This window comes from Acomys russatus, chromosome 2 (assembly GCF_903995435.1).
Source record: "Acomys russatus chromosome 2, mAcoRus1.1, whole genome shotgun sequence".
Taxonomy (NCBI): domain Eukaryota; kingdom Metazoa; phylum Chordata; class Mammalia; order Rodentia; family Muridae; genus Acomys; species Acomys russatus.
This window is the reverse complement of record NC_067138.1, coordinates 39,930,672-39,941,206: the sequence shown is the minus strand read 5'-3', so window position 1 is coordinate 39,941,206 and position 10,535 is coordinate 39,930,672. Positions and strand designations below refer to the sequence as shown.

The 10,535-nt window shown below is 37.8% G+C and overlaps 1 protein-coding gene across 1 annotated transcript in view; it reads right to left on the bottom strand.

The window, feature by feature from the left end:
• Positions 1 to 4,053: 4,053 nt before the first annotated feature.
• Positions 4,054 to 10,535, bottom strand: part of Nbn (nibrin) — a 33,765-nt gene continuing 27,283 nt past the window's right edge. Inside the window, exons 14-17 of the mRNA XM_051160574.1 lie at positions 10,339 to 10,491; positions 9,219 to 9,332; positions 5,643 to 5,692; positions 4,054 to 4,225 (exon numbers count right to left, since the gene is read on the bottom strand). Of these exons, the coding sequence (XP_051016531.1) occupies positions 4,198 to 4,225; positions 5,643 to 5,692; positions 9,219 to 9,332; positions 10,339 to 10,491 (345 nt within the window). The 3' untranslated portion in view covers positions 4,054 to 4,197. The remainder of the gene's footprint in view (positions 4,226 to 5,642; positions 5,693 to 9,218; positions 9,333 to 10,338; positions 10,492 to 10,535) is intronic.

The window sequence follows — 10,535 nt, the reverse complement described above, 5'->3', positions numbered from 1 at the left end:
TTCGAACCCCTAAGATGCACACTGGTAGTACTTTTCTATGAATAAACATGAGAACATTAGAGATTGTGAAAAAGATTGTAAAATATGGATGTCTTAGTTAATGTTGATATAAAAATTATGACCAAGGCAACTTACAGAAGCAGGAATTTATTTGGGGGTTATGAGTCCATCACTGTCCTGGGGAGCATGGTGGCAGACAGACAGGCATGGCTCTGCAGCAGCAGCTGAGGACACACGCCTTGATCCGTAAACAGGAAGCAGAGAGAGCTAATTCTAAAGTGATGCGAACTTTTGAAACAGCGTTCTTACCAGAGCCACACCTAATTTCCCCAACAGCCACCAGCTGTGAACCAAGTATTCAAATGCCCAAGGCTGGGATGGGGAAGAATCACATTCACACCAATGCAATGGCATAGTCAAGAGGAAGTGGTGCAGCCTTCTAAATCCATTTTCAAAACAAGCTCTGGTAACTCCTGTTTGTGAAATGGAAGACTCAGATTGAAACAAATTTAGACTAAATTTAAACTTCACATCAATGAGATGTGTTCACACGAATGAAAGAAGACAAGAGGTGGTAAGGTTTTCCTAAAAGTACTTAGAATCTGATTGTTGAAAGGAATATACTTAAAATCAAAACCTAATATTTCAAAATTTAAGTAAGACAAGCAATATGAGTTAAAGCATAAATAACAGGAAGGTGAGTGAAATATAAGGTATGTAGAGTACACATTAAATGTTGCTACTAATTTAAAGTGAACAGTTACATATTCTTACATTTGCTAAAACTGATAAAGCTACAAAACCAGTTCAGGAGACCAAATGAGTAAGAAAAGGCTGAAACGCAGAGGAAAAACTGAGCACTGGAATAAAGCTGTCACATAGCCAAAGCAATGCAGGCTGAAGTAGTTTCAGGTACAAACAATAAGACATGGTCTTAAATGATCTACAGGACCTAGAGCAAATTAATCCCTAAGTATAAAGAAGGGAATAATGGAAACCAATGAAGTAACATACAACAAATAAAAGGCCCTTCAAAATATTAATAGACTTGACATGCCCTTAACAAGACAGATAAGAGGAACAAAGTGCTAGTAACAAGAATGGAAAAGGAGCTATCAGTACATATATAAATGGAAAATGTAATAGGAAAGCATACGAGAATGAATAAATTCCTTGAAAGAGACAAGAAATGGAAAGTCTATGATCAAGCATAATGCGTGGCATTGTTTTAATAGTCAATTGATTTAATAAAATGAGAGAAATGGCAGAACAATTGGGAAGAAATCAGAATTACAAGTGCATATGTAAAAAATTGAGAAATTATACAAATACTGGAATTTATATTAAGGTGAATTTAGCTACTTACAGGGTTCCACATTCATTATACAAAAGATTTTTCCCATATACAAGCAATATATCATTAAGATGAGCTTTTTGGAAGACCATTTACAATGTCAAAATTACTAAGTACACTAGAGTTAAGTTTAAAACACGCAAGCCTCGCAGTGGAAATAACAAAAGAGTTGAAATGGGTAGGAAAAAAAGAATTGAGTAGCTATATAGATTGTATATTTTAAAGGTATCATTTCTTAGTGGAGTGTACTGGCACACTCCTTTAATCCCAGCACTAGGGAGGCAGAGACAAGTAGATCTCTTGGGGCCAGCCTGCTCTGCAAGGCAAGTTCCAGGACAGGCATGGGTACACAGAGAAACCCTGTTTTGAAAAACCAAACCAAACAAAAAGCAAACTAAAAGATATCAGTCCTCTTAACTAATTTCTAGTACAATTCCAGTTAAAATCTGTTGTTTTCACCCTGCCCCACCACTCTTCACAGCATTAACGCCTGTGGTCAGGCTTCACTGAGCAGCTCTTTAGTTGAGAGGAACTTCCTTTGAAGTGAGTGTACATCATTGGCTGGTGCTAAGGTCCCTGGAATGTCTTATTTGCCTTTGTTCAACTTCCTATTGAGAAATTCCATGTGCTTGCTGGACTGGACCTTAAAAAGAAAGGTTTAACCTGACTGCAGTTACATGACCTCTGGTATAGGCAAAGGTTGTGTGTGTGTGTGTGTGTGTGTGTGTGTGTGTGTGTGTGTTGGGGGGCATACAGTCTCAGGGAAGGGGAAGTGGTGCCTACTACAGCTCTGGAGATTTCTGGGGTTGGACATAGCCCTGACCCCACTTTTGCTCAGGGACCAACTCTTTGTGGTTTCACAGTACTCTGGCCCCACAAAAATCCTATCAGATTTCCTGAAAGGAACTGGTTTACTGGAAGGACTGAAGTGTTGGATTTCAGGGAATGGGGAGATAGATGGCTCAGTCATCAAGCACTTGTCTCAGAAACTGAGCAATGGATTCAGGTCCCCAGAAGGAAGAAGTGGGATCCCTAAAACAAGATGGCTAACCATACCTATGAGCTGCAACTTGAGAGACCCGACTTCAGTGAATAAATTAGAGCAGGATTTTCAACATCAACTTTGGGCCTCCACATGCTTGTGAACATATGCACATGTGCTTAAAGAAGAGTACTGGTTGTCAAGGCTTACATACAGTTATAGTAATTCAAGGAGTAGTCTGATGAAAAGATGGGTAAACAAGTCATAAGTAATGTGTGATAAAGTTGACAAGATAATTTAATGCAGAAAAGACTTCTTCTAATGAACTGTTTGACATTCCTATGGGAGAAGCCTACTCCTGGCCACTTTATATAATACTTAAAGGCTAAGGAATTTATAATAGTATTTATGAAAATATTAAAATGTAACCTTATGGATTAACACTGAGTTTTGGAGTTAAACATTATTTGTATGTGTGTGTAGGAATAATATCAAAGAAAATAGGTAAATGAGACTTTATCAAAAATTAAAAGTTTGGGCGGGTGTGTAGTTCAGCTGGTAGAGTGCCTAGCGTCATGTAGGCTTGGATTCTCCCCAGCACCACACCAAGTGGTCTTCCTCGCTGGGCCATCTCTCCAGCCTATAGAAGACATTTTAACAAAACTACTAGATCTGAGACTAGAGATCTTTGTGCCTATTTCTTCGGTGTGTTGAGGAAAAGCAATGCGTTAGACATATGCTTAATGTTTTATTAACAAAATTTGACAGAGTAATGAAGGATGAGAATAAAAGCCCATATTTGTAATTTGTCCCTATAGAACTGTAGTAGTGTGTTCTAGGGTTTGGTAAAAGGTAGAAAGTAGCTAATCCAGACACTTAAGTGTAATTGTAAAGGGACACACAGAAACCTAGCAAATATATCTGTTGTTTCTGTTATTTCTGACTAAAAAAGGTAAAATTGCTAGGGAGGCAGAATTTACATGGACCAGGAAGCTTTCAGTTTGTACTAAAAGGCTTATAATACGTTCTAGAATATAATGTATAATATACAGAGTTGAGGTCTACTTCTCTATTAAAATATCTGAAAAAAAAAAAACCATTTCCTGTTATCATTTTCCTTTTCAGGTAGAAGGCAAACTCACTGCCTCTACTTTACAGATAGACATACTTAGACATTAAAGAAGCCAAGACAGAGTCACTGTGCTCAGCACAACCACTGAAAAGGGGTCGACCTCTCTTTGGTGAGATCTAGTCACAGTGTGAAGCCTACGTACTACCTCAATCTCTTGTGCAAGGATGTGGAAGATATTCATTCTTGCATTGGCATCGTTTCACTTGGGTCATATCAGTCTGGGCATCTTACAGAATAATAATAAAAGGTAAGATTACATTGATGTGCCTGTTATCTAATCTATACTGAAAACAAGGTACAAAGTAACTACACATGTAATTCCTGAAAAACGTTATGCACAGGAATTTGAGTCACCGGAAGTAATTACACCTATATCTGTATCTATTAACACTCCCCTTCCCCACACCGAGAGAAACCAAGTAGCTAGGAGAAGGGAGACTTGGGTCTTTACCCTTCATGCAGTTTCAGGATTTTGGACACTATGATTGTGATACTTACTTAGTAAGAAACACATTGAAAATAGAAAAAGAAAATATGCCATGAAAGAGAAGATTACAAAGCCCCCATGGATAACAACACATAAAATGAATGGAATTTGTTGGCTTTATTTAATGAACTGAAGCCTTAAAGGATTTGTAATTTCCATGTACTATATTTGCGTATCCCAGTTGGCCTGAAATAAACGTTTGCTAAGAAATGTGTTTCTATGGCTTCCTTCACAAAGTTCAGTTATCTTCTTTTTACATTAGGATTATATCTGCAAAGAAAAAAAATCAGTTAAAGGACATTTCACTAATGGATCACATTAAAGGGCTTTCAACCTGTAGTTTTCATGCTAGCAAACTTCATGAAAATATCAATGTTGTTATTAGAGTTGGATGATAAACATGGTTTTCTTTCCATTTATCCTTTGATGTTGCTTAGATACATGGTAAAATCATCATTAACAAAAATCAAATGAAGCATTAAAACTAAAACAATAGCATAAAAAATTTAGTGTGGGTTTGAATAGATCCTATATAATCATTTCCCCAAATAAAAGTACAAAAAGCTAGGGACTCTAAAATATAATTACTATTTTATAAGATTTTCTCCTACAGAAACTCAGGAACTAGATGTCTCATTGATTCTTGTAGTCATGAAAATTCAGTATGTCACCATTCTTACCAGTGACTTGTAGCATTTACTTCAAGTCAACGGAATTGGAGAATTGGCTGCAAAATAGACTGGGGGCGGGGGGGTGGCAGCAAGATAGCTCAGCAGGTAAAGTTCTTGCTGCTGAGCCTAATGACCTGAGTTCAGTCCCCGTCACCCACATGGCAGGAGAAAACTGACTCCTGAAAGTTGTCTGTCAGAGGTCTAGGGGAGGGGAAGATAAGAGCGAGGGCAATAATAATCGGAATGCAATGTGAATAAATTATAATAAATTTTTAAAATTTATTTTAAAAAAAGTTGTCTTCTAACTTCCACACACACATTATGGCATGCATGCTACAACACACATATACATACGTGCAGGCATGTATACATGTGTGTACATACACAGAGTAAATGTGTAAAAAAAAAAGATTAAGACACCCTGTATTTTAGGCTGGGAAAATGTTACTGTCTACCTGATCTGGTACTTCATTAGTATTTGAGAGGTAACAATTATAAAGTTGATTTGCTTTATAGAAATGCTCAAAATGTATTAAATTATAATCATTTCTATCAACAATCTAAACCTGCCATAAAGCAAACAAAAAACAAAGCCAGTTTTGGATCTCATCCATCTTTCTCATCTCATCTCTAGCATCTTTCATTTTTATCCATTTGCCAAGTTAGAAGTAGACAAATGGTCTGGACACTTGGCTGATTTCAAAATCTGTTCCTTTAATTCTACTATAAGAAAAAACCTCACAGGCTGATAATCTAAATATTTTAGGAGACTTCCTTTACCTGAAAGATACCATGCAAAATTTAAATGTGATAAAACTGAATCAAACTTTAAATCTATGGCCAGGAAATTAATATGTGTTCAAGTAATAAAAATACAGGAGTTAAAAGTCAAACATTCTTTGTGTGAAGAGATTAGGTGTTTCTTATAAGGACAGAAGAAACAAATATTTGATTGGCATGAATATAAATTGTATCTACATTTCTCAAAAGGCCTTGTGAGCAAAGTCTAATCTTACCTAAACAGGTCATCAGCAAGAGAATCTTCTTTCGCTTGTTGTTTCTGTACCTGTCAAAGTTAACATAAAGTGAATCATTTGCTCAGTGGCCAATACTTGTTACGCCGATTATACAGTCATCTTCCAGAGTTCCAAATCCAAGATGTCACTCCTCGGGAACATCCTTTCTTCTGGAGTCTCTCCCATTTAGCTGACCCCTTTATTTTCACTTCATGCTAAGGTTACTATAAGATTGTTATAATTAAATAACTGTCTAGTCAATTTCAAAGACATCCAACATACACTGCTAGCTTACTGAGTTTGTAAACATCCTTTCTGTCAGGAAGTCCAGTGTTCTGGGTTCAAGAATGATGATGCTACATGGGCTTTCTTAAAACTGGGGGTTTAGGAACAGCCAGTTGGCTCAATGAGAAGGTGCATGCTGGCAAGCCTGATGACCCACGTTCAACACATGATAGAGGGAGAGAACAGACTGCCACAGGCTGGCTTCTGGTATCCATGCACACAGAATAGCAGGGAGGTGCACACACACACACACACAAAACTACAGGATAAAAGCTTTTCATTAGGGATTTAAAGAGAGACTTGACTAACTTTCTCTGAGTCATAGTCATTGCCTATGAGCATGAAAGCACAATAATCATGCTGTCTTCAACAAAGCAGCATTACAGACAAAAGATCTCCCTTCCTCTTACTTCTGGATCAGGACAGAAGTTTTTCTCCACAATCATTTTCAGCAGACCTCCCCAAGTTCTGAAAGTACCACGGAGTTAGGATCAGGGAAAAGCCTCCTCTGACAGCTCCTACGTGCCACTCAACACCCCTCTGTGACTTCTATGTACCAAAGAGAGCACAGCTCCTGAGTGTGACCCTTAAAATACGCGAACCTTCTTAAATCTGGCTCTCAAGTGTACTGCCATCCCAAACTCCTCGTGCCTCCCAATGGGCCCTATGTGCTTGTTTGTTAGTCAAAACAGAGCTGCAAAGAGAATCATCTCCTACGTATGTAATTCTTTCTGGTTTTGTTCATATTTTTTCCTAGGCTCAGAAAGATGCCCCCCCATTGCTATTTTCCCACATCTAATCAAGGTCAATTTATCTAGTATTTACTTATTGCCTACTACACAATGAGGAGCACACTGACAAGGGCTGTGGGTCTCCTGTACTTAAATAGAACACCTGCAAAAATTCACCCCAAACCATCTGCTACAGAACTTATGTAGCCTATGATTGATCCCTGGGCCACAAGGCAGAACAAAGAACTAATTCCTCCAAGTTGTCCTCTGACCTATGCTTGAGCACTGCGGCACGCCACATGTGTGAGCATATGTGCACACATACATATGTACACACACACAGACAAAATTAAGTACAATGTAATTTTTAAAATGTTGAATAGTGACCTGTACAGATTTAATCCTACATAGATTTCTTTTATGCATATTGTGAAATGTCAAAATGAAATCACATCTTTTCTTTTTACATTTTCTATTACAGTAGCAGAAAAGAACATAAATAGGAAAACAAAATGTGCATAAAAGAGTTTTTTAAAAAGCTGTTTAAATCATTTTTCTAAAAAAAAAAATCTCAAAGCTTCATGACAAAGGATACTAAATTTTAAAGGGACAATAAAGAAAAAATAACAAAGGAGTATTATTTTAGAAAATACATTTGGACAGTATAAAGAAACAGAAATGACTTGTCAGAAATTCTTGGAAGGACTAAGATTTTATCTCAATATTTCAATATTCAAATCAGGTATCAGCACAAAGTTAAAGATTATGTTTGATCTACAGAATGACAACATCTCAAAGGAAACTTTAAGAACTGGTCCACTGATTATCAAAATTAAGATGGGTCTGCAGCGTAACTAGAAGGGCTGAAAAAATAAAAAGTACACTCTACAAAAGGAAAGTAGTGGGAGTAAGTCTAGGGCAAGATGACAGCATGTGGTACACTGAGGTATGTGTGCAGTAGCTGTATGGAGTAGTTTTACGGAATGTCTAAATCACTGTGGCAACAAACCCAGAGCTTGCTGCTATAAACCGAGCACACTTAAAGCACAGGTCTTTAACTCCTGGAGAAAGGAACAGAAGATGGAACAAGTCAGCAGCTACATCATCATTTTAACTTCTGCCAAGCATCCAAAGAGCAATGAGCTGGGTGCATTTGGTGTGGCTTCCTTCTACTTGGTCTTTCCTCGCTCCCAGTCTGCTTCTGCCTCTCACCCTGCTCGACAAAGAGCATTTTGACTATTATTCACTTAATGTTCCAACAGGTAATTTCTGGGGTTTAGGTTTAACCTTCATTATTTTACATACTGCCATAAAAGAATGTGTACTCATAAAACATTTGTACACATAAAAACAAATAATTTAAACAAATCAGATATTGAAATCATTGGTAAAAAACATATCTGTAGAAAACAGGAAGAATAGGAAAAAAACAACACAGGCTTTCAGCAACAAAAACATCCAAGTCCAAATTTAAAATTCCATGGCTAAGCCGGGTATGGTGGCGCACGCCTTTAGTCCCAGCACTCGGGAGGCAGAGGCAGGCAGATCGCTGTGAGTTCGAGGCCAGCCTGGTCTACAAAGTGAGTCCAGGATGGCCAAGGCTACACAGAGAAACCCTGTCTCGAAAAACCAAAAAAAAAAAAAAAAAAAAAAAAAAAAACACAACAACAACAACTCCATGGCTAGATGCAAACAATTAGTGTTGAAGACAAACAGTAAACTGAATGACAATGGAAAGAAATGACTAAAATTATAGTCAAGAAAAATTAAACTTGATAAAGTTTTGCTGGGCGTTTCAGATAGACACTGTAGGGGAAACAGGAAGGAGGATCCAGAACTGCTGGGCAGCAGCTCCCAGATGAAGGCCCTAGCTACCACTTGGGTCTAGAAGGAAGCGCTGCAGGAGGCCCTGGGGACATCTTTCTCAGTGTGAAGCTTTCTCACTTATACTTTCTTGTTTCAGTCTTCCTTTTCCCTTTACATTAGGATTTACAATTAATATACTCAGGCCCCACTGACTTTTTAACTAACAAAAATCTATAATTCTCTTAAATATGGATAAGTCAAGGTTAGTCCTAATGTTCTGTAGTAGAATAATTTTCCTAAATGAACGAACTGAAGTCACTTAGGTCTGCATGTAAGAACATGCTTGGGGCTGGGGAAATGGCTCTGTGGATAAAGGGCATGCTGTCCAAGCATGACAACGTGAACACAGAGCTCTAGCACCCACGTAAAAAGCGAGGCACACACCAGGGACCTCTGACCTAGGGGACAGAGACAGGCAGATTGAGAGGGCACAGCAGCCAGCAGTCCACGTCCAGTGAGAGACCCTATCTCAGAAACAAATAAATACAAACAAACAGATACAAATAAGGTAGACAATAATAAAGACTCCTGAACTCAACCTTTGGCCTCCAATATGCATGCACAGGCATGCACACCCAAGCACATACCTACACATGCATACATACCACCCACATTAAAAAGAAAAAAAAGTTTACTCAGAAAGTTACAAATGGCTAAAGTGACACGCAAAGTGAGGGCCCCACTTGCCACTAACCTCCATTTCATGTTTCAGCCACTCTTCTAATTCTGTGTTCTTTCTAGCATGGTGAGCTACTAAATCTGATCCTCCAATGATGTGTGGAAGCCTTCCTGCTCCAGGAAATGTGGTCTGGAAAACAGTAAATTGTGAGATTAAGCATATTAATAAATTAAGATAAATGTTTTTAAAAAATACCTAAAATGTAAGCAGTGTAAGTCATGCATAAGCATCAAAGGTGTGTGTATTGTTAGTGAAAATGAGACACAGAAAACTGTGCCAGACCCATCTGTCTTCACCCTTTTCTAATTATTACTATATCTAGATTTAGATATGCCATTAGGCCTTATACACTAAGAAAAATAACTTGAATTTTAATTGTAGGTTTTATTTAAAAATCACCTTAGTTTGCTACCTAGCAATCAAACCAACTCAAGAAAACAAACTATAGTTTAAAGCACTATATAAGTTTTTCAAAATTTATCCTGTAATCCTAGCCCTTGAGAGGCTGGTGCAGGAAGATTAAAGAGTTCAAAGCAAGCCTGGGTACACAGTGAATTCCAGGACAGCTCATACTTCATGTAAGGCTCTATCTAAATAATAATAATAACAATAACAACAACAACAACAATAATAATAATTAAAAAATTAATTTTAAAAAATGGGGATGGCTCTGGGGGTAAAGGCGCCTGCCACCAAGCTTGATAACCTGAGTTCAATTCTCATGACTCATAGTGGAAGAAGAGACATACAACTCTTTTTTTTTTTTTAATGTTTTTTTTTTTTTAAAGATTTATTTATTTATTTATTGTGTATGAGTGCTTTATCTGCAGAAGAGGACATCAGATCACATTACGGATGGTATTGAGCTACCATGTGGTTGCTGGGAATTGAACTCAGGACCTCTGGAAGAGCAGGAGGGGCTCTTAACCACTGAGCCATCTCGCTAACCTAGAGACATACAACTCTTACACATTATCCTATGACTTCCAGATAACACACACAAACAATACATTAACTTAAAATGCACAACAAAAACAAACCCATTAAATACTCCTTTGATCTGTATTTAGTGTCAATGTTGTTTCAAACAATCCTAACGCTGCCATCTTGAGACACAGTTAATAAAGACACTTACCTTCTTGAATTTCTTGAAATTCTTCAGTTGACCATAATCACTTAGCACGCACAGACTTCTGGCAGTGGAGTGACTAACCACCAATGACCTAAATTCCGTCAGCAGCACTCTCCTCGGAAGCACCTCACTGCTGTCCTGAAGTTCATCACTACCCTTAAGTGGGGATTAAAGGGTTAGATAAGGAGCGAAGGAAAGGG